The sequence below is a fragment of the Phocoena sinus genome, chromosome 8 (assembly GCF_008692025.1).
Source record: "Phocoena sinus isolate mPhoSin1 chromosome 8, mPhoSin1.pri, whole genome shotgun sequence".
NCBI classification, from domain to species: Eukaryota; Metazoa; Chordata; class Mammalia; order Artiodactyla; family Phocoenidae; genus Phocoena; species Phocoena sinus.
Window position 1 is genome coordinate 15255551 of NC_045770.1, and position 24389 is coordinate 15279939.

General features: G+C 39.0%; 1 protein-coding gene across 1 annotated transcript; it reads right to left on the reverse strand.

Annotated features, from left to right (window-relative positions):
• Window positions 1-1300: 1300 nt before the first annotated feature.
• Window positions 1301-23962, reverse strand: PAFAH1B2 (platelet activating factor acetylhydrolase 1b catalytic subunit 2). Its single transcript, XM_032639637.1, has 6 exons — window positions 23809-23962; window positions 17631-17718; window positions 9664-9753; window positions 8749-8865; window positions 7034-7156; window positions 1301-3726 (listed from the first exon to the last, which is right to left on the reverse strand). The coding sequence occupies exons 2-6, from the start codon at window positions 17709-17711 to the stop codon at window positions 3448-3450; spliced, it is 690 nt and encodes a 229-aa protein (XP_032495528.1). The 5' UTR covers window positions 17712-17718; window positions 23809-23962; the 3' UTR covers window positions 1301-3447.
• Between the last annotated feature and the right edge of the window lie 427 nt (window positions 23963-24389).

Here is a 24389-nt window from a genome sequence, read left to right on the forward strand (position 1 = left end):
GGGTCAAGAGGTCAATTTAATGACTTAATTCTGTTTTTAACTACCAGATACTATTAACAAATCTGAAACATTTCACTTGACAATATTTCCACGTATCTACTTAGGATTCCTTCTATCTGCTCATCCTACCCTGCCGTTCTGCACCCCCAAGGAGATAAGTGATGAGGGTCAGCTTGGTACATTCAGCTCCACAGAAAAGCAGCAGGATGATCTAAGTATCCAATTTGCCTGTGATAAGGTAGGAAAAAAAAAATCCCCTCTCTTCATGGGAATTCAAACTATGATAAAGGAGACAGAAAGACAGCAAGTTTGAGTGAAATGTTTACATTTATATTGAAACAGAATGAGTTCTACTAGTCAATGAAATTTTGCCAAAGCGGAATCACAAACTTCCGTTGGGGAGGTCCAGTCAACTAGCAGCAGTGATCCCCAAGCAGGAACACCAAGGAGAAGCCTGGGAGACCCCACCCCAAAAAGCCTCCTTTCAAGAGATCCCAACTCACTTCTCCCACATGCACCCACACAGATTTAGGAGCACAGTCATGCTCCTCATTTTCTTATATCTTCAGTTTCTTCTTCGCTGCAATAAATATAAAATTGGCAATGCTCATATACCACAGCACAGACAATATTTCAGGCTTTAGCATACAACTGTAAACAGTGACTAGGTTAAAAAAATAAAAAAGATAAAGAAAGTTGAACATTATTTTTAAACAACGACAAAATTCCTAAGAGCAGGGCATGAGCTACTCAAGATTTGTTTTGTTGCGTTAAGGTTTTTGACAAAAAAATTCAGGTTTAGACAGATATCCAAATAGACTCAAGGTGGTGGCCAAACCACTGCCCATGGTAGTCTAGATTATGTGGTAGCAAAACAACATGCCCTAGATCACCCTTGGCAGTACATCTTCAACCTGCCACATTCAAGATGGGACTGCAGAAATCTTTATTGTGCCATCACCAGCTGCCATCCAGTGTAGTGGGATTGGGTGGGCAAAGGGATGGAAGTTTGCTGGGAGACAAATAGAATTAACACCTCTGCTGGCTGCCTGGAAAGTTGGCCCCTTAATCACAAGGACAACTAGGACATTTCACTTGGACAGTGCATTAAACTTCATATATGTGTGTGTATATATTTCTCATATATATATATATATATATATATATATGAAATCCAAAGATTAAGCATTAAGTTCTGTCACTGCAACAAACGGGTGTCAATCAAAGAAAAACAGAAGAACACTTTTTGCCTAAAGCAGTGCAAAGAAAGCTGGCAAGAAATGAAAGTGGACTCAGTATCTGCACATTAGCAATGGGGCAGACTTTTATTTAAAAGGCTAGAGGTTCAAATACTATTGCTCAAATAGCTCTGGTAAATATAAAATGTAGTTAACATCCAAGGTTTATACACAGAAGCAAAGGAGCTGAAGGCCAATTCACAAAGGGATATTTGATCCTTAGTCAAGAGAGAAGCTAAAAGCACATGCTGCAGGAGTAACCTAATGGGGTTTGTTTGGACCATACTCCTTCCCTCTGACAACAGAAAAGACCTGGATAGGAAACTGTCTTTTCACACACGAAATTGTGGCTTAATTAAATCTCCTCCCTAGAACTGTACCTCAGCTAAGAAAAAAAAAAATCTGTCTTGAAAAACTCAAGAACCTGGGCTACTAAAAATAAAAAGGAAAATTTAATATAGTAAACAAGTTTAGTAAACACCACATATATTTTCAGTTGTTAATGAAGACATGATACATTCAGGAAAGTTTGTGTTTTTGTTTTTTTTAAAGACAAAAAAACCAAAAAACAAAATTCCCAGAAAAAGCCTCGAGGAGGAAAAAAAAAAAAATCAGCCCAAGTTCTATCCCTTTCAGTCAGAAGCGGCTCTTAGCACAAACCACAAATCCCCCTCCAACACACAAAAGCAATGCCATGTGCCTTGCAAGCAGAGTAAGAAACATATGCCTTAGTTACTGAACTTGAACGTTAAGCAGAATCATTGCAGAGCACATTTTGATGGGTTACTTCAATATCCACCTGGTCCAGTTTAAAGTATTTGTTTGTAAATCCAGTTTGTACATATTCCACAGGTATATTAAACAATAAACCACCTGTTGTCCTATTATTTTTTGTCCTATTAGTTTTTAAATGGCAGTTCTTGTAGCTCAACAAACCATTAAGATTATAAAGAGCTCTCTTGAAAGAAATTCTCAGATGAAGATGTATTGAGAAATCCTGAAGGTTAAACGAAGTGTTTTTTTACTAGTTCTTTTTTTACTAAAACAGTGGGATCAAGCAGAATATCTTTCGGAAGAGCAGTGTCACAATTTCCCCATGAGAAGAGGCCAAATTTTTCTGGACTAATAATAATTTAAAAACTAAGCCAATAATAATAAAATAAAATATACACCTTAAAATACTACAAAACTTGAAATAAAGTCAGGGCTTATGGAGTGGGAAACAGAGTTCTGGGTTTTTTTTCCCCCCAAAAGAAGGAAAACTGTAACAGGTTCTAAGGGAAAAACAAAACAAAACAAACCAGAACTCTGAATATGGATAGCACTACACAGACTCTATAGCACAGACCACCACACAAGAATGAATTACACATCAGTAATATCATCATGAGAGTAACTGGCTGGGGATTTATACTTCCAGCAACAGAGCTCCTAGGTCAAAAATGTGTTAAAAGCTTGTAATGTTAACAAGGACCCCTCCCACCAAAAAAAAGAGGGGATGAGGGGGAATAGAGGAAAGGCTGCATGCATGGGTCTATTACAGACGTGATATTCAGCAGCATAAAAATAATACCCTCCATTGAGTCCCCCAAATGGGGCAAAACCTATTTTTCACTGCTAAGCATGGGAAAGGTTAACAGAGTGGAACAAATTCACCTGTAACCATAGCATCTCCCATACTTGAATGACAAGCACGTTCAATTTGATGTTATATGTTGCTGTAACATTGAGAATACATATGAGTAAAGCAAAATAAAAAACAAAAGGCTAAATTATGAACTTTAAAAACTGGAAAAACATCTGTTTTAAAGCCAAGAAGGTGTTATTCTAATTATTATTATATATGACATAATCCATAGAAAGAAAGGCCAAGGAAAGAATCTTCATTTTGTTCAGTACTTAGGCTTGATGTTGTCCTAGGAAAAACAGTGATAAGTCAATGAATGTGTCACACATATAACTAAAAAGTCCCCTTCTGGTTTCCAATGAATTTAAACAACCATCTTCCTTGGCTAATTTTTCTCCTGTGTCAAACAAACCTTCTATGTACAGGACCAGTTTAAATCCCTCCTCCCCTTCAAACACTAGATATGAACATCCAGGAACATTCTACAATGCAAAGTGCCTTAAGAAAGAGAAGGATTCTGTAGTGCCAGTGATATAACTGATCTGAGGAAGCTGGGACACTATTAACACTGATGGGAGCCAGTCAGGCAATGGTGGTTTGTTTTTCCTCAGGTGTTTCCTCCAACAATTGCATGATCAGTTCATGGAGGGGTTTGCAGATCTTTGCGTAGCCCCCTCCTGTGAGATGCAGAAAATCAAACATGTCGTGGCAGGAGATGGCACCGTCCGAGTGCACGAAGCCCCCATCTGTATCCAGGAGCTGAACATTGGCAAGCTTCGGCAGGGAAACCTTGAGGAGCTGGTTCACCTTGGCATTCTTTTGCCTCAAAGGGTTGGGCTTCTCACCTCGAGGTAACAAACCCTGGGGAAGAGCAGAGAAGAATATAAGATGAGAAGACTCACTGTTTTTTCCTACTTACTTGTGATTTCAAATATCCCTGGAACTCTCCATCTAGCACTTGTTATACCTTTGATTTCTGAAACACTGGACTAGACCTGTCTTAATGAAAGTTCTCTGACTATCCCTCCTAGGTTTCTTCCTGAGCTCCTCCTCCTCCTCCTGTCCCTTAACTGCTGGTATTCTTCAGGGTTTTGTCCTTGGCCCAGTACTCTCTACACCTACACACTTTAGCCCAGATCTCTTCCCGGAGCTTCAGAACTGTGTATGTGAATGCTCCTGAGGCACACCCAACTTAACACGTCCAAAAACCCATTCATCATCTCCCCCATAGACTATGTTCCTTCTACATTCTCTGTGTCAACTGACCTTTCAACATCCCTGAGTCTCTCATCCCATGTACCTTATCTATTCATCATTAAATCACTCAGCTTTTACATCCTAAGTATTTTTCCAATCCATTCTTTTTTCTGACTATAGACACTGCTATGGCTAGGGAACTTACCAATATTCACCTCAATTAATGTAAAATCTCCTGACTAGTCTTCCTACCTCCAGTGGTATTACCCCTTCAATTTATCCTCCATATAGTCCACCACATAGCTAGAATAATCTAGCTCAAATACACATCTATTCATTAATGCCACATGGAACCTACACTAGAACACACGAGAAATGGAGTTGGAACAAATGCTGTCTTGATGAATCAGAGCCACATAATATCTGGTAGTATAAAACAGAGATGTGTTCTAAATTCATTTTTAACTTATTTGTTAATGATCTAATATAATTTTCAGATAAATCAGATGTCTGTCCTTCTACTATAGTAAATAAAAGCCACCTCTTATATGGCAAGTGCAAGGTTTTATCATCTCAAACTAGAAATGGCCTTTATACAGATAACTGATCCAATTATAAAACTGTCAGAAGTCCCCAACCTTTTAGTTGGTTTATAGCTAATGATGCCACACAGCAAGTTATTGTTATTTAGGCAAAAATGTTGTCACCTGTTTCTCCTACAGGGTATGATAAGAGGTCTTATTTCATAAAAACGGGTTTTCTGTAGGCGTTCTACTAAAAAAATCAAAAAAATTTTTATGCCCAAAGCGTTATTCACGTCTGCTTTAAATTTTTTCAGCAAAACGTTGGACCTCAATTATTAACTTACTGTGTGACCGTAAAGTTCCAAAGAGAACTACAGAGAATTATGAATATGCTACCCCAATCCATCTCCTTTCATCCTTGTCAAGTGCAGACAAGGTCAATCCTAAACCCTAGTTTATATAACTGTTAAAAGTATAAGGCTCTGAATCTAACAGTTAACAAAGAAAATCAGCCCTCAGCACTGGCACATCAAAGCTTGGTTGAGATATAATGAGCAACCAGGAAGGATGGCCAGTGACCAATAAATACATATGTTATTCTGACTTTCAAAGAATACCATAGTAATTAAAGCCATAAAAAAGGATTAAGCCTCAAGAGCAGGGCGCCATACCTATTGGGATTGTCAAGCAAGGATAAGAAAAATAGCTTATATACTTGCATAACATTTTCCTTAATAAATGAGTATCAAGGGTATGCCATGTGATTTTTTTCTCTATAATAACTGATAATTGTTAAAATATTATTTTAAAGGAGACAAAATACACTCCTAATTCCTTTACCATGTAACAACTATTTTAATTTTATTTCCTTTTCCAATTTGCATATTTACTTTCAAGCAATTCTAAATATAATATACATACCGTTTAGTATTCGGACTGTTCACTTAAATACATCATAAATTCTGTTTTCACACAGTCCTCCTAATTGTCATATGATTAGTGCTATTATAGTCAATGACTTGTGCAATCATTCCCCCATGGGGTTGATTATTTAGGTTATTTCCAATGTTTTAGTATTGTAGATAACACCACCATATATCAAATTCAAAAGTCTGATTGAAACAAAGAATATTTATGGAGGATTTATTCAGCAACATTCATGCAACAAATATGTCCTAAGCAACTACAATGTACCACCCACTGTACTTAAGAGATGGACTCGAACCACAATGTAGTCTTTTCTGGAATAATGCAGGATATAAATAAATACATAAATTAATTAAATACCATGTAATAAAAAAATAAGACCTGGCTCCCCAGAACCGTCATAGGATAATATCCAAACTCCTAACATGGGACCTGGCTGTGGCCTTTAACTATCCCAGACTTGAACTTTATTCCAATGATAACCCTAAAATTCTTCTAGCACCCTCCTTCACTCACCCAACAAACACATACATGTATAAGCCTTTGATCATTTCCTTCCTTTCTTCCTCCCTCCCTTTCTCTCTCTCTCATTCTTCTCTGTAATACCTTCTCTTCTTTCATTTCTCTATTTGTCTGGAAACCAATGAATTCTTTAAAACTAAACTCAGATGTCAATTTTTATGTCTAAAATATACCCTGTTCTCTCCTTAGCATACAGTATAATAATTCTGTTTATATTGCTGTGTCCATCTACCAGCTCCTTGAGAGGAACCGTCTTACTCATTTTTGTATGCCCGGGACCTAGGATAGTGCCTTGTACATCGTGATTCTCGCATGTTTGTTGAATAAATGACTACCTTATTAACACTATATCTCATTAAAGAACTGAATACATGTCAGATTTCTCAAAAACATACATTTTTAGCTAGGTTAAGAATATCTACAGGTAAACTTTAACACTGAAATAGACAGCTGTTTATCCCTGAGACCATGAAGACAATGCTTTAATTCTACAAAGGGTAGCATTTCCTGTTAGTGGTAAGACTATGAAGAACCCATTTTCTTCCTGATGTAATCTCTGATATTTTTCAAGAATTCAGAGATTCTGATAAATACACCACCTTTACCATATTAACCATGGAACAAAACAACACATCTAGGCTAATCCAAACTCAGGTCTAATAAAAAGAGACTCAGGAACTAGGAAAAGTCTCATATGCAACTTAAAAAATTATCAGAAGATAGTCAAGGGGAAAAAAAAAAAAAATTTAGGCAACCTGAGGCAACAAAGAGGATTTCCACTTCTAAACAAGGATGAGCAGAAAAAAGATGGCCCCACAGCTGTTCTAGGAAATGAGACCAGTAAGACGATGGGACATATCAGAGAAGAGCTTCTCGGGAGCATGATAAACTGCTTCCAACCTAAAGATTCTCTATGTTCATGAGTGATCACATTTCTAAAAGGACCCCCCACCTTACCTAATGATATCAAGGTCTCCACCCACCCAAAGACCACATACCAATACAATGATTTTGGCCTGTGGCTGCCTTGTGTTGATAAGTTGTACGATGGCCTCGATTCCACCTGCTACTTCTTCTGCTGTATTTTCATGGTTGTTTGTTCCTACCCAGACAACAATGACCTATAATTGAGGGAAGGAAGAAAAAGAGAAAAAAGATAAATACTCAGGAATGTCCACTAGTTAGTTGAAAATCTTATTTCAAAAATCAAAGAAGGAGGGGCTTCCCTGGTGGCACATTGGTTGAGAATCCGCCTGCCAATGTGGGGGACACGGGTTCGAGCCCTGGTCTGGGAAGATCCCACATGCCACAGAGCAACTAAGGCCGTGCACCACAACTACTGAGCCTGTGCTCTAGAGCCTGTGAGCCACAACTACTGAAGCCCGCATGCCTAAGAGCCTGTGCTCTGCAACAAGAGAAACCACCGCAATGAGAAGCCCGTGCACCGCAACAAAGAGTAGCCCCCGCTCGCCGCAGCTAGAGAAAGCCCACACGCAGCAACGAAGACCCAACACAGCCAAAAATAAAGAAACAAAATAAATTTTTTAAAAAATCAAAGAAGGAAAGATGAACTTCTCAAATGGTATTGGTAACTTCAACAGGGCAGCCATCTTAAAACATTATTAATGTATGCCTCATATACATCAGGATAAGTTCCAAACAGAAAAACACTTAAGCGGGAAAAGATGAGAAAATTATTTTATGCGCAGTTGGAAGTTAATCTCTTAAGATCCAGAAACTATACAAAAAAGATAATAAATTCAACTGTATAAAAATAAAACCACTGCAAGTCAAAAAAGAAAAAAAAAAAGAGAGTGAAATCTAAGAAACATGGGGGAAAATACTTGCGACATCATAAGACTCCCTTAGTTAAAGTACCTTCTAGAAAAAAAAAAAGTACCCAAGGGAGTGTAGTGGGTATAAATACACAGTTCTACTCAAGGAAAAGAGTCAGTGGGGTGGAGGCTGGATATAGTTTTTAAAAGTTTTTCTCTCCAAAAAAATAATTTTACAAGGTGGCTATCACCTAGAGACATATACCTTCCTATGTAACCCAAAGTAATTTCCACCTGTCACAAAAGAAAGGAATATGCATGAGTTTTTCTGTTAGAAAGGCAAAAATAAAATACTTTCAACTACAGCAACTGTTATCAATGGCTCAGCTTTGTTTCCTTTTTGTTGTTTGGGTTGAAAAAATTTATATGCAGTGTGCCAACTCAGGATATTGATAATGCTATAAGGCACTGGGCACATGTTTGGGCTGAACATTTGTTCACATCTGCTTCAAATTTTCTTCAGAAGAACTTGGAGGCCTTGATTACCAATCTGTTTATATGTTTAAATGGATCCAAAATTACTTCCTCAAATGAATCATAGCCCTGCTCCCACGGCCCACCTCTGAGCACTTTCCCCCTCATACTGCCTCAGGTCAACAGAATAGCATACCTTATTAGCATCAAATCTCTTCCTACAGCAGAAGATACTTATAACAAGTACAAACCAAGCAAGCAATACACTGATTCTTAATTAAGCATGTATTTGGAATGTTCTTAAACAATATCATTTAACTTAAAGGGGCAGGAAGCAAAGAACAACAGTGAAATAACGCTTTAAAGAAGCAATTTTTTTTTACTACCAGTTTCTGACAATTTAACTATCGGCAAAAGACTCAAGGTAAGGATATTCTTAAAAAAAAAAAAAAGTTTCATTTCACCTTAGGTTTAATATTCTCCAGTTCTCCATTCTTTAGTCTCCATAAAACATGTCTTGTTGTATCTCCCCCAATTCCAAAATTCAGTGCATGAAGTGGGGAAAAAAGCTCTCGCCATATCTGAAAAGAGAAAAACCTGATTTATTTAAGCTGAAATTAGTGGGAAATAAAATCCCTCAATTGCAATGTGTCGTGAGGCATCTGAAATAAGTTTCCCTTTTCTGTATTCCAATGTATCACTGCAAGTGGTATGCTACCAACTGCTGAAAGGGCTTTGAAGATGCCATTGTGTAACTCAGTTTTCAGTGCAGCTTTAGATCTCAGCTCAAGACTTGAGTCACAGCTCAACCTGATGCCACTTAGGTACCAACATTTATAATTAAGCTGCCAACTCAATAAACTCTCCTTTCCCTTTATTCAACCATTTAAAGGAATAGGGTGAAGTAGAAACATGAGATGAAAAAATTTAGAGTGCTTGAGCCAAGAAGATATAAAGCTATCTTTTCTTTTAAATTTCCCTTGGGAGAATGCCTAACCTCAAAAAGATTCAAAACAGTTCACTACAAAAATATATAAAATATAAAAATGGTAAAACACAATAAGAACTGAGAATCATGACTAAGACAAACATAAATGAGCAAATACAAATAAGAAAATAGTAAAATACAAATCACGACTAGGACAAATATAAACAAACAAATATAATGTGAAGCTTCTTGGAAGCCAAGGCAAAAAAGGGAGCTTATTTATAATAATGTATTTTTTCCTTAGTCTCATCATGCTTGATGGCACAAAGAATCCAATCAGGTAGGTCTGATTTCCCTTCTACTCTGAACTAGAGTGGAATGAATGCAAGTCTGTTATCAATGAATGTGTTGACATGAGCAGCCAAGGACCACCCTCACCCCTGCACCTTACCTCATACTGCTGCATCAACTGCACCATGGAGTCCCCCACAAACAGGACATCCGGCTCTTTGTCTTTGCAGTCCAGGACAAATCTGTTGTGCTGGTGTGAAGAAGAAAGAACAATCAGAAACTGGCATTTTCCCCTGTGAGATTTCTTGGCCTAGACAGAACAGTTGTCCAACCAGTTACTCTGTTGTTAAACATTCTATTTGGTCTGTCCCTAAAGCTGATTCCTCTCAATCTGCTATTAACTCCTGGGCCCTTCTGAAAACGAGAACAGAAAAATGCGTTCATCTTTTTTTAAAAGCTTACCTTTCCTCCAACTCTTTTAAAGAAAATTTCAGATATACTTAAAGCTGATGTAATACAATGAACACCTGTACACACTCACTTACATTCAACAATAACATTTTCCCACATTTGCTTTATCTGTGTTTGCTGAATCATTTGAGAGTAAGCTGCAAACATTGTGATTCTTTACCTTTAAATATTCCGCATGCATCTCCTAAGCATAAGGACAGTCTCCTATAAAACCATAGAACTATTATCACATCTAAGAAAATAAACAATAATCCCATAAAATCTAACGTTTAATCTTCACAATTGTTCCAAAAGTATCATATGTATCTATTTTTTGAACTAGGATCCAATCAAAAGGCATGCATTTCATTTGAATGATTTTAATATGGCCTTTGAAAATGTCTGCTAACCTCTAAATGTGAAATGTTGGCAAACTGGGACTCAGGCTTTTTCAGTCTTATTCAAGTTTCTAAGCAAGGGTGACCTAGGCCTGGCATGCTTCTCTTTGCTCTTAAGGCATAAGACACCTTTAAAAAGATTTTACCCATTGATGCTAAACTGAAGGGCATAGTTTCAATTTTTTTTTTTTTTTTTTTCCGCGGTATGCGGGCCTCTCACTGTTGTGGCCTCTCCCATTGTGGAGCACAGGCTCCGGACGTGCAGGCTCAGTGGCCATGGCTCACGGACCCAGCTGCTCCGCGGCATGTGGGATCTTCCCGGACCAGGGCACGAACCCGTGTCCCCTGCATCGGCAGGTGGACTCTCAACCACTGCGCCACCAGGGAAGCCCTTCAATTTTTATATTCATCCCTGAAACAAATTAACATGATGGTTTAGCAGGTCTCTAACCCAGTTCTATGGAAAGGTCTGAATACTGTTTCTTTTTCTCAAACTCGACATTCAATTATGCTTCCCCTAGGAATTAATTCAGATGGAGTTACTATTGAAGTATTTCTGCTGATAATACAAGTGCAGATGACACTGTGGTGAAACTGAGATATTTCACTGTTATTGGTGAAAATACAAAAATATTTCTGGAAATAATTTGACAACTGATTAAGACACCTCTTTTACAGTGACAGGATTTGGGATCACTTTTTCTTTTCTCTTGGGTCCATGTCTTGTGTAAACAATTTTTTAAAATTACTATTGTTTCAATAAGTATTTTTAAACTGAAGGGATAAGATGAGCAAGAATAAGGCTTTAGCTAGTTTTATTGAGTAGGTGCTCTTTCACGTCACGTCGTCTCTCTACTGTGTATGCTAAAGTGCCAACTACCTCTCAATACCAACAGAACAGTTTATGTTTAAAGAATGTCATGGAATTTAAGCTCTGCTGTTCTAAAGGTTTAAGTACTCTAAATTTCCTTTTTAAGTATAAAAGTAGTTGCAATGAGCTTGGAAAAACAGAAAAGATAAAAGCAAAACATCTATAATCCTACCATTTTAACCCAGTACCTATTAACGTTTTAGGGTTTTTTCTCTCATTATTTTTTCACATCCCCCCGCAACACAGTTGAAACGTATGTATGTATCTCCTTAAGGCACAATAGCTTTGGGGACAGAAGAACCTATGTTCGAAGTCTAGCTTATCTACTTTCTAGTGCAGTGACCTTAAGCAAGTACATAACCCCGAGTTTTGTTTTACACATCTGCTGGCAACTCTGTTTTTAGAGTTGTGAAGATGAGAGTTGTATAAAAGGGGCCCAGCTTCTGGCTGCCACCCAGTAGGTACTCAATAAAGAGCACACATTATAACTGCATTAACATTATATTGGAAATATTTTTCTGTGTAGCTACATGATTTTCATAACTATAATTATTTAAAAAATTTTTATCGTGTAATTTTTTAAAAAAATCTTCATTTATTTATTTATTTGGCAGCACCACACAGCTTGCGGGATCTGAGTTCCCCAACCGGGACTGAACCTGGGCCCTCGGCAGTGAGAGCATGGAGTCCTAACCACCGGACCACCAGGGAATTCCCTATAACCGTAATTTTTAACACCACTTAATATCCTACTGGATGCATCCAGTGGCACATTCACTTTTTTTTAGCTCTTTATCCTAATGACAGATTTGCCAGAAGCCTCCTATTGACTGAGATGAAGAAACTTACACACACACACACATTTTCTTTTACAGGTTGGGAATTTTTAGGGCAAAGGGGATTAACACTTTCATGGATCTTGGATATACTTCCAAATTACTAACAAAATGGCTACTGGCTGTATCTATTCTGACGCCAGCAATGTATCAGAACTCATTTTACTATACTTGCACCTGCACGGGTTATTCATATTTTTCTCTCCCTCCTTTCTTTTCCCATTGTTTTAATCTGTACTTTTTGGAAACAAAAAGTTAAAGCTCCTGTCATGCTCATTGAGACACTTATCTAGTATATTTGAGGATATTTTTATTGATAATACAACAGTATCAGTGCTTCATCTGTAATATTTACTGAAAATATTTCTGTCAGTCTGCTGCTAAGCCTTCTTTAGGTGGTTAATGTTTTGATACGAATTGTTATTAAATTTGTCTACGGTCAAGTCTTTTAATATCACCCTTAAAAAAAACTTACAATTACGGAAAATATCAAGGAAATACAGGAAAGCAGAGCTAATAACACAATGGATCTCTGTGTATCCATCACCAGATACAGCAATCATCTAACTTACGGCCACTATTATTTCAACATTCCAGAAACTATTGCCCCACCCCATTCTTAGATTATTTTGAAGCAAACTGAGGATATAACATTTCATATATAAATATTTCAACATGTAGCTCTTAAAAGATTAAAAATATATATAACCACAATACCAGTTCTATCCTCTAAAATTAATAGGAATCCTTTAATATCAACAAATAACTAGTGAGTGTTCAAATTCAATGTCACAAAATTTTATTTTATGATTTGTTTTTTAAAATCAGAATCCACACAATTTGTCTCTTAAATCCCTTTTAATCTATAGGCTCCCCCTCCCTCTGCCACCACCTCCCAAACTTTTTTTTTAAGGAATATGACTGTCTGACCTATAGACTCTCCCATAGTCTGGATTTTGTTGACTGCATTCCTGTGGTGGTGGTGGACATGTTCATCTGTTCTAGGTACTTCTTGATATGTGGTACTTAAGTCTAGAATAGGGATGGATATTTTAGCAATACTCCGTGAGTAGTATTGAGTATCACTTCAATACTTGTTTTAATCATGACTGCTTTTCTTTTAATGTTTTGTTTCTAAATTAATTTATCTACAGAAGAACTGAAAAGATTGTAGAGTATTTGCATATACCCCTAACTCAGCTTCTTTCAATGTTAGCATCTTTTATTTTTTTTATTAAAAACAGAATTTTCAGGTGTAAGGATTTTTTAAAAAATTTTATTTATTTATTTCTTTTTGGCTGCGTTGGATCTTTATTGTTGTGCGTGGGCTTTCTCTCGTTGCAGTGAGTGGGGACTAAACTTCGCCGTGGTGCTTGGGCTTCCCATTGCAGTGGCTTCTCTTGTTGGGGAGCACAGGCTCTAGGCGCACAGGCTTCATTAGTTGTAGCATGCAGGCTCAGTAGTTGTAGCTCGCAGGCTCTAGAGAACAGGCTCACTAGTTGTGGTGCACGGGCTTAGATGCTCCGCAGCATGTGGGATCTTCCTGGACCAGGGCTCGAACCTGTGTCCCCAGTATTGGCAGGCAGATTCTTAACTACTGCACCACCAAGGAAGCCCTCAATGTTAGCATCTTATATAAGCATGGTACATTTGTCAAACCTAAGAAATTAACATTAGGGAATACTATCAACTAAAATAAAGTTCATTCAGATCTCACTAATTTTTCCACTAATGCCCATTTCCTGAATCAATCAGGATATCACATTGCATTTAATCTATATATCTCCTTTAACTCTTCTGATATGGGACAGTCTCTTGGTCTTTCCTTGTCTTTCATGACCTGACACATTTAGTTGCGGTAAGGTGTTCTGTAGACAGTCCCTCAATTTTGGTCTGTCTGATGTTTTCCCATGAATAGGCTGAGGTTATGGATTTTGGGGGAAGACTACCACAGAGGTGATGTGCCCTTGTTGTATCATATCAGGGAACATGACTTATTACTGGTGATGTTAATACTGATCATTTGGGTAAGGTGGTGTTTGACAGTTTTCTCCACCATCAAGTTATTTTCCCTTCCATACTCTATATGTTAGAAACAAGACGCTAAATTCAGCTCCACCTCCTGGAGGGAGGGGTCTCAGAAAATACGTGGGCGTACCTTAAAACCACCAAAGTAATTTACAGGGAGATACTCTAAGGCTAGGCAAATATACCGTTTCTCCTTAAAGTTGTGTCCACTAATGTTAGTATTCATCAATGGATCATGCCTACAGTAATTATTACTGCAGTGTTCTATCCATGATTTTCTTTTCCCTCCTTACTTCTACATTTATTAATTAAAATTATTCTGTAAGGAAGATTTAGCCCTTCTCCCCTATTTATTTATTCATCCACTCATTTATTTATAGCAGAATGCATTAATGAACACTTATTATATTCTTTCAGTTATAAACCAATAATACCATCATTTGTCACACTGCTCAAAATGTTCAACTTTGCACTTTGGGAGCTCTTTCAGGTCTTTTAGGTGGTCAAAGTTATCATCAATGAGACAAACCAATACCACATGTATTCTATGTGATGCACCAGGGACCCATCACTTCAGTGATATTCCTGCCACCCATCTTTTTTTCTCTTTTTCTTTTTTGAGTAGTTTCTTGCTTTCTTGCACTAGAAGATGCTCTAGGCCCGTATTTTTATTTTCTTTGCTCCAGCTATAGAATCAATCATTTCTCTAAGGAGCCCTGGTTCCTTTCATTGGAGAACTGTATTTAAAAACCAAGATCTGGGTATATAATATATTTTAATATAAGTTAGTCCTTCCATATTATACAAGTTTTTAAAAAAATTTAAATATTTGTATCTGTTTTTCTTCCATTTGACTAATTTTTTCCCAGTCAGTGCTAATCATTTAAAGTCTTCTAATTTATGCCAGAAACAACGAAGGCATCTAGTTTTAGTTACTACTTTTAGTAAATTTATAAATGACCTAAACGCCCATCAATGAGATAAAAGACAATCCACTGTGGTATTTTCATATAAAAGAATTGAATACTACTTAAAGAGAAAAAAATGAATAAACTACAGCTATATTTTTAATATGTATGATTACTGCAGAAAAAAATACATTCAGAAAGATACTATTTACCATTTAAAAACGTGCAAAAAGGGACTTCCTTGGTGGTGCAGTGCTTAAGGATCCACCTGCCAATGCAGGGGACACGGGTTTGAGCCCTGGTCTGGGAAGATCCCACATGCTGCGGAGCAACTAAGCCCGTGCGCCACAACTACTGAGCCTGCGCTCTAGAGCCCTCAAGCCACACCTACTGAGCCTGTGTGTCACAACTACTGAAGCCTGCGCGCCTAGAGCCCACGCTCCGCAACGAGAAGCCACAATGAGAAGAAGCCCGCACACTGCAACGAAGAGTAGCCCCTGCTCACCGCAACTAGAGAAAGCCCGCATGCAGCAATGAAGACCCAACACAGCCAAATATAAATTAATTAATTAATTAATTTTAAAAAGTGCAAAAATGCTAACTATATTGTTTAGAGATTATATATGTAGTATGTAAATACATGAAATTACTGGCTTGGGGGTGGGGAGGTAGGAAAGAGAAAGAAATGTGATCAATGAGGGGTATAGAGGGAACAGCAATTCTTTTAGCAATGTTTTATTTTTTTAGGATGAGTAGCAAATACACAGATGCTCAAAATATTTCATAATACTTTTTTAAAGATATAAACAAATGAGGAAGATTAAGAAAGAATAATCACATAGTTGATCCATAGGAGAACAGTCAAAATAAAAAACTACCACTCAGGGGGCTTCCCTGGTGGCACAGTGGTTGAGAGTCCACCTGCCGACGCAGGGGACACAGGTTCGTGCCCCGGTCCGGGAGGATCCCACATGCCGCAGAGCGGCTGGGCCCATGAGCCATGGCCGCTGAGGCCACAACAGTGAGAGGCCCACGTACTGCAAAAACACCAAAAAAACCCAAAAAAAACTACCACTCAAAATAAGCTAGTTGAAAGACTGATTTTTAAGTCTGAGATGACCAAAACAGAAAGAGAATACAACCATGAAGAGTATAAAGAGAATCACTAAATACTAAAACAGGAAACTCTGGGGACTTAAAGTCATATTGAACTTGTTAGTTCAAAAGGTAATACGGTTGGAAACAGATAAAGGTTAAATATAGTTATTGTAAAGGATAAGTTATTAAAAGCAAGCTACAAATACTGAAAAAAAAATAAAGTGCTAAAAAAAACAATGGGACATACTGAGAGGGCAAAGGGGCCAGAGCTTGAAGGGATTCCCACTTGCTAAACTTTGGACAATGAGTTTCAAAATTACAGTGGATTGTAACCCACTTGACTAAAATAAGAACCTGTGAGACCATATTATAACGAAACAGAATTGGTTTAGGCCAACACCATCTTAACCAAGTGATCAAAGCTACTATCATCAATGAGACAAATCAACATCACATGCCTTCTATGTGATGCACTGAAGACATCACTTCCCTGATACTCCTGCCAAAAATGTATGTGAATCTTGATTATGAGAAAAGAGAGGGACATTCCACAAAATAAATGCCCTATACTATTCCAAATGGTCAAGGTCATGAAAAACAAAGGCTAAGAAATGTTTCTGATTAAAGGAGAATGAAGAGAAACGACAACCAAATGCAATGTGTGATCCTAGACTGGGAAGAAAATTGATATAAAGAACACTACTGGGGCTTCCCTGGTGGTGCAGTGGTTGAGAGTCTGCCTGCCGATGCAGGGGACACGGGTTCATGCCCCGGTCTGGGAGGATCCCACATGCCGCGGAGCAGCTGGGCCCGTGAGCCATGGCCGCTGAGCCTGCGCGTCCGGAGCCTGTGCTCCGCAACGAGAGAGGCCACAACAGTGAGAGGCCCATGTACCACACAAAAAAAAGAAAAAATAAAAAAAGAACACTACTGGGACAACTACAGAAATCTGAATATGGTTTTTGGATTAGGTAACAGTATAATGTTAGTGTTAAATTTCCTGATTTTAATAACTGTATTGTAGTTATGTAAGAAAAGGTTCTTGTTCTCAGAAAACACACTCAAATATTTAGGCGTAAAGGGGCATTGTGATGACTGCAACATACTTTCAAATGATTCAGAAAAAACTGTAAGTTGGTAAATAGTACAAACAGATACAGACAGAATGATTAGGCAGATGTGGCAAAATGTTAACAAGTGGCAAGTCTAGAGAAGGATATAGGAAGTTGCTTCTGAAGTGTTTGTAATATTTGTATAATTTTGAAATTACTTCAAAATTTAAAAAAGCTTAAAGAAAGAATACTGTAGAGACACTGTCATCTATTAAAATTAACAGTACACAATGCCCATGCTCTCAAAATATTCCTCAGTTCCAACATCACATGGTGATTAGGAATGACATCTCTAACATTAGATTTTTATTTACAGTAATCAATTCTTGTTGACCATTAAAATCACCCCATTGTAGCTCTGGTCAAAAGACTCTAAAAATTTAAGAGACTCATCTATGTGAATAACGCACGTGCACCCCCTTTTACCTGAGACATCCATCTGTCATCTCCTTGAATATCTTCCGCTGCATGTGGAATGGCTGCTGGGTTTGAGTCTCCTTGGCTCATTCTACACCTGAGGAAAAAATGTCTATGTTATGTTTTGTTCACTGACAGGAATGTTTCTTTGTTACCACTTACTTAAATATTACATGTCAGGTTTTAAACAATAAGAATTAAATAAATTCCATTGGGTTTTGCCTAGAAACGATGCAACTGGAGTTTATTTTCAGCAGAGACGAGGTCCAGGACATGACTGTCTAAGTCCCATAAATATCTAGCACTACTAAACTTCCAGACAGGTTTGAATATCATTCAGGAACAATGCATTACATCAGTATATATCTTACACCTATATTAATTTTTCATAAATACATGTTATTGTAAGAAACAAATGACAAGAAATTAAACCCTTCAAGTTCAATGACATCTACATTAGAGCCTTTTAGGCTGCTAGAGTTACACACTTAAGAATTAGTACAGCACCGATTAGAATCCAGTGATCACTAAAATCACACAAATACCTGTACTACAGATGATGACAAAACTAGTCGTGGGCTTTGGCAGTGGTTTTTTCATTTTTATTATTTATTATTTTTTTTAATTTTTAATGTTTTTTGGCAGTGCTCCGCAGCCTGCTGGATTGAGTTCCATGACCAGGGATCAAACCCGTGTCCCCTGCAGTGGGAGCGCAGCAGAGTGTTAATAACCACTAGCCCACTAGGGAAGTCCCTGGAATTGGTTTTCTACAAATTTTACTAGGTATTTTTGACAGGTATCCACTAAAAAAAAATTTGATTAACGACGACCTAAATATGGCATCTGATAGTGGAGAAGGAGTAAGTGAAATTCAGGAAAATTAGAAATGCTAATCTTCTAGAAAGACAAGTAAGAAACCAGACTGTTTTCAACCAATTCTGGACAATACATACTAGAGACATCAGGCTCAAGAGGTTACTTGGAAAATGCAAAGGATGATGAAAGAGAAAAAGCTGGGGTTTTGTGGCTTATAGAATAAAAGGCCGTACTCTCTATTTCCTTCCTTTGCCATCCTCAAATACAACTAAACTTTCTCAGAAAGAGTTATAGCCTTTTAATAAGTATTCACTGAGTAAACAAAACACCTTGGATTACCAAGGTAGTAGTTTTTGTTTTTTTTTAAGGTAGTAGTTTTTGAGGATCAAAAAGTAACAAGCCCTAAACATGAAAGCAAACCTTCATGAAAAATAAATTACAGAAGCAAACAACTTTAACACTAATTATGTAAATAAATTCGATCAGTTCCAAATGACACTAGGTCTAAAAAAAATTGGGCTCAGGGTTAAGCCTATATCTGACTAAAGATGTAAAATATCATTCACAACCTGTGTATATTTCTTTAGATTACTAAAATTTGCAACTATCAGAAAATAATAGCTACCTATGAAGGACTCTATGCTTTATACATACCACCTCCGATCCTCACAAAAGTACTACAAAATGAAGAAAACGAGGATCAGATAATTTAGGTACTTTGTTCAGTGGCTGAAATGAGGTTTGTCTGACCCCAATTACGTCACATCTGACCCACTGATCACAAACCAGTTCACGCTGACTCCCTAAAGGGGACCTATATCTAACCATTTCATCCAAAAGACTTATGACTTATACCACACGGAGCTAAAAACATCAATGTAAAATGCAAGAATTGGGAAGAACTGCAAGATGAACCTATATAGTTCCAATCAGACTATGATATCTGTTTGGAGTTTGACTGTCTAAGAAAAGTGAGGAAAAATCACAAGATACATAAAAGAAAACAAAAAAAGGATTACAGGGTTACAACAAATAGCCACACAGAAACTTTTTGTTTTCAGCCAATAAAACATTCTAAATCTTCCATATAAAAGTTTCTTGGGGGTCTACGTTCAATTCTTGATTCAAGTCTGGCTATTCAGGTTAAATCTGATATGGCACTTAATACTCACTTTAATTTTAGTAAGTAACTTTCTTCCCTGCTGATCAAAAAGCTCTATTGTCCTTAAGACCAACAAGGAGCAACTTTTCCCATTTTCTGTATTTCAAAATTAGATATATAATGTAAAGAAATACAGCAACAAAACAGCTCCTTTTTCCACTCACTAATTGAAAAAGTCTATTTCCTAACTTTTAAAATAGATTTTAAAAACCCAACCATTCCTCATTTATTTTCCCACCTGGAGAAACTCTTAACATGTTAGGTATTTTTGAGGCAAAAGTTAACTGACGCAGGGTTAACTGAGCGATCACTACTAAAAATGAGAAAAATAATCTCCCCCTCTCACTGTGTGATTATGTAATTGAAACCATTTTTCCTGGGGATTGTTAAAAGAACAAGGATGACAAAACTGTACATATGAGGTGCCTCCATAATAAAATGTATCCAAATTCATCCTTCACCACTTAAACACACAATGCAGGCACTCCAACTACATTTCAGTTCTTGGAACACCAGGTTCAGATTTTGTTGAAAAACTTAAGAATTCTGAGAAACCAGAGGGTGTTTCAAGGAAAGGAGCCAAGATGGTGAGAAATTAAAAAACCTGTCATATCAGAAATAGTTGAAAGAAACAGGTATGTTTATAACCTGTAGAAAAACTGTGGGGAAGAGGAAATAACAGGACAAATAGCCGTCAAAGTATTTGAAGATTACTAGGAAGGGACTTTAGGCCTATTCTGCATGTCCCCAAATAGGAAGACAAGGCCAGCAGATACAATGTACAGTGAGACAAATTTATAACAAACAGAACTGCAAATGACATGATCTGTCTCTCAAGGCAGATTCCTCCCAGGGGGCTGCAGAGACTAGGTGAACACCTACTAGAAAAGCATAAAGTGAACTAAAGCATATGAGTAAAGACTGGTCCAGATTAGCGGGATTCAAACATTTTTTAATGTTTTAGAATCTTTTTGAAATGTTCCTCAATATATGTATATTTATAAATTAGATGTGAATTGCTGTCAACCTGTGTATTAAATATTTGTAATTTCTTCCCCTTTTTTACGTAAAAAAAATGAATGTAAAAAGAGGTTCTAAATATTTTCCTATATTCCAATGGATCTCCTTATGCATCCCAGGGCAGCACACATACTCGACTTTCAAGACCAGTGGTCTATATAAACTATAAGATCTCTTTAGATCTATGATTCAATTTACAAACATGGATTTTCAGAGTTTCTCCAACAGGTAAACAACTGATCAAAAAATAATAACTGCAATAAAGATTTATTGAGAACTTACTATTTACAAGACACTGTGCTAGGAACTTTGTTATTTAAATAAAAACTGAAGCTCAGGGAGACTTAAGGAAACTGCTCCATGATAGGGAGAGCTGGGATTTGAACTCAGGGTGATATACTACCCTCCAAAACCTATTACTCTTGAGCAAAGGGCATTAGGCTCTATATAGAAAAGACTGTATGAAACAATGATAAATTCTAATTTACTAAGTTAATTCACTTATATATCCTATTACTACTACCCCAATTTAATGGCATTCTGATACCCTTAGCAAAACACTTTCATCTCAGTCCTAAATTTTGTCATGAGCAAAATGAAAAAGCTATAGGGACAGAGAAAATGAGGAACAAAATGTCACTTACCTAAAGTTACTAGGCAGGTAAAACAGAGAATTTAGACAATATTCCCAATTAGCTAGTCTTTTTCTTCTTTAACTATGAATACAAGGTCATCCTCCTCCCTCCTCTGAGCAAAATTTGTTTCTTTGTGCCTTCAGACACTTGGATTTTGGATTATTTTGCCAAATCAAAATCTTACAATACAAAGGAGCTTTCAGTTTTACCTGTGCCTATGGCTTGGTAACATTTTTAAACAGCGGTTTAAAAAAAACAACTGAGGGGCAAACCCATGTAATCTCCTTTTTAAGAACCAAACTAGGGGGACTTCTCTGACAATCCAGTGGTTAACACTCTGCACAGGGGGCGTGGGTTCGATCCCTGGTCAGGCAACTAAGATTCCACATGCCATGCGGTGCGGCCAAAGGATTAAAAAAAAAAGAAAGAAAGAAAGAAAGAAAAGAAAAGAAAAAAGAAAGAACCAAGCTGGGGACTATGCATTTAGGGGATTCAAATAATTCGGGAGTTAGATAAAAAAAAAACTGTGTACTGTTTATAATAAAAATGAAGAATCAAATCAGGAGCCATCCAGAGAACAGCCTGTGGTGGGTCACAAAAATCTGAGTGATTTGGGGTTTCCTGCCTCACGTAGAGAGCGATATTGTGGCACAGAAGTATTCAGAATGCTGTAATTAGTAACAACAGAAAAAGTAGCAACAGAGAGGGATTTGACTCCCATCTCACCTCACTGATTCATAATAATCGTCTCTGTGCAGCAAGTCGTTAACTTCTGAGGTCACAAACAGCATGTTCAGTTAGAAAAACCCAAAAGAATGGAGATAAAGGTCAGAAGAAATTAATTTATCAGGAGACATACTCTTCCAGGGAAGCTTTAACTGTCCATTAAAATGAGTACTCTGGGAAGATGAGGAGTAAGTGACTTGCACAGCATTTCCCAATTTTCCTGCATTTTCTGTCTTCTCTACTTAACTCCGACTATGACAGTCTTAACACCAGAATTTCCAAATGCTTATACCAGCGTGGTGTAGTGTGTGTCTAATCAAAAACCAGTTCCAACAACAAAGAATTATAAATACTCAAACTGAGCTGTATGTTTCTTTAGTTTAACCAGGAAACAGATGGAGGGGAAAAGTTGCACTAAGAATTAAAAGATTCAGAATGTTTCCACTCTGACCTCAGACTCTTCATTTTGTTTCAGATGGAGCTGGCAGGGTTATTCTAAAGGCGAAGGCAGGCCTCATCCCTAGTACCCTGCCTCAGTGGGCTGGTGGATGGGTCCCGGGGTTCCAGCACATTCAGAATTTATTATCAAATGCCCAAGCCAACACATTAAAGCACAATGATTTCATACTCCTCCCCTGCTCCCGCACAAGGAGGCAACCTTTATACCAGAACAATGTGCCCAGGAGAAGAATCCAAAGACACAGCCATATCCAAGGCAAAGGCGTATTCTGATGCTCAAGGGGACAATACCCCTTGTTTTCTCCATACCTTTACCACTCCCCCAAAATGAACCCCCACATTTAAAGCTGTACGAAATGAGGCCTTAGGGTGGGTCCAGGTGGTCTTCCCTTTCTCCATGGGTAAGCTCTAAAAAGAGGCCAAAGCTTCATGTGTTTGGTTCTCTTAAGGTTTGTATACACAATATGAAAAGCAACGCTGGCCTGGGAGGTATGGAAATAGTGAGTCACCGTGCAACGGGCACATCTCACACCTGAAGGCCAGAAGATCCTGACCTGGTACATGGACATGGACCAGGTAAAAAGCACCTAAGAAAACCTGTCCATTGGCAGGTTTAGCTAGTTGGTTGACCTTGGGCAAATCACCAGCCTCGCTGGGCCTCATCCCTAAAATGAGGTGCTGGACTGGACAGTCCCCTAAGAAATAAGCCCTTCTGAGTCGTGACAGCCTATGGATTTTTGAATATATTAGAGAAGATAACGGAGAAGTTTCTGACGGGTGGCAAAAAGTGCTCCGTCAGAAAAACAGTAACTGGTCTGAGGCCGCGCCAACGGCCTCTCAGACAGAGGAAAGGGGAAAAAAGGGTCAGAGGTTCAACCTCGGGGAGGAGGGAAAGGCAACAGCCGAGACCCGAGGCAGAAGCGTGGTTGGAAATGGGGCTGGTGGCGGCGAGCCCCGGGCCGCGGTAGCGGGGGATTCAGGGCGGCCTGCTCCGGGGGTCGGGCTGGGCCGGATCGGGCCGGGCGGCGCGCCCCGCCACGGTGCTCGGCCGCGGGAAGAGGCGGGGCGGCCGGGCGGCCGAGGAGGCGGCAGGTTTGGGGGTGGGGTACTGGGGAAAGGCTCCGAGGGAGGCGGCGAGCGGCCTGGAGGTGCGGGGGGGCAGGGCGGGCAACCAAGGAACCCACGCCGGGCCAGCCGAGAAGGGGCGAGCGCGGGAGGCACCCCAAGGATCGGGGGGGAGGGGTAGCGCGGGGGAGGGGCCGGCAGGGTGGGGGAGGGGAGGTCGCGGGCCTCTCACAATAACAAATCGCAGCCTCTTCCAACCCCCACCTCTAAGCCACCGGTTCCCCGAGTCCCGGACTGCACTCACTCAGGCACAGGGTCCGTGCGGGCCCCAAGCGGCTGCGGCGTCGGCGGGTGGCGCGTCTGTCGCTCGCTCAGTCCCGGCGGCCCCGCTCCGGCGCGTCCCTCCTCCGGCCTCAGCACCCGCTGCAGCGCCCCCACTTCCGGTTCCCCTGCCACTCAGGCAAATGGCTTCCGGAAGTCCCTCCCCATCCTGCCAGGCCTTGGCTTAGCTCGCCTCTCCCCACTTTCTTTCTGCGGGAGCTCGCTGCCGGCGCCCAGGTGTCCTGACACGCCCCGCAAGGTTCCACGCTTTGTTCTCTATCCTGCCCTCGTTTTGCATGTAGTCTGCGTGACTTGGGCCTCTATCTTTCCTACGGCTGCATCCCTCAGTCCTGCGTTCATGTCACCGTAGTGTGGAGATGGCATTCGGGACAATGTGCTGTGACCTCGCACTGACGCCATTCCCTTCCCACCCCGCCAACCTGGCTTCCTCCTCCACCCCATGGAATAAACCAGATGGCTGCCAGTGGGAGGGAAATAGGGCCCCAAGGTTAATGAGGCAGTCCCTTACATTTATGGGTGGAATTTCTGTTTCTATGATGAATG

Bases quoted from the DNA above. Each gene is read 5' to 3' on its own strand.
- PAFAH1B2 (XM_032639637.1), bottom strand. From the start codon at position 17,711: ATGAGCCAAGGAGACTCAAACCCAGCAGCCATTCCACATGCAGCGGAA. The intron at 8,866-9,663 runs GTAAGGTGCAGG...TTCTCTTTTCAG, and splicing joins AGTTGATGCAGCAGTATGAG to ATATGGCGAGAGCTTTTTTC. The intron at 7,157-8,748 runs GTGAAATGAAAC...CCTCAATTATAG, and splicing joins TGGAGAATATTAAACCTAAG to GTCATTGTTGTCTGGGTAGG.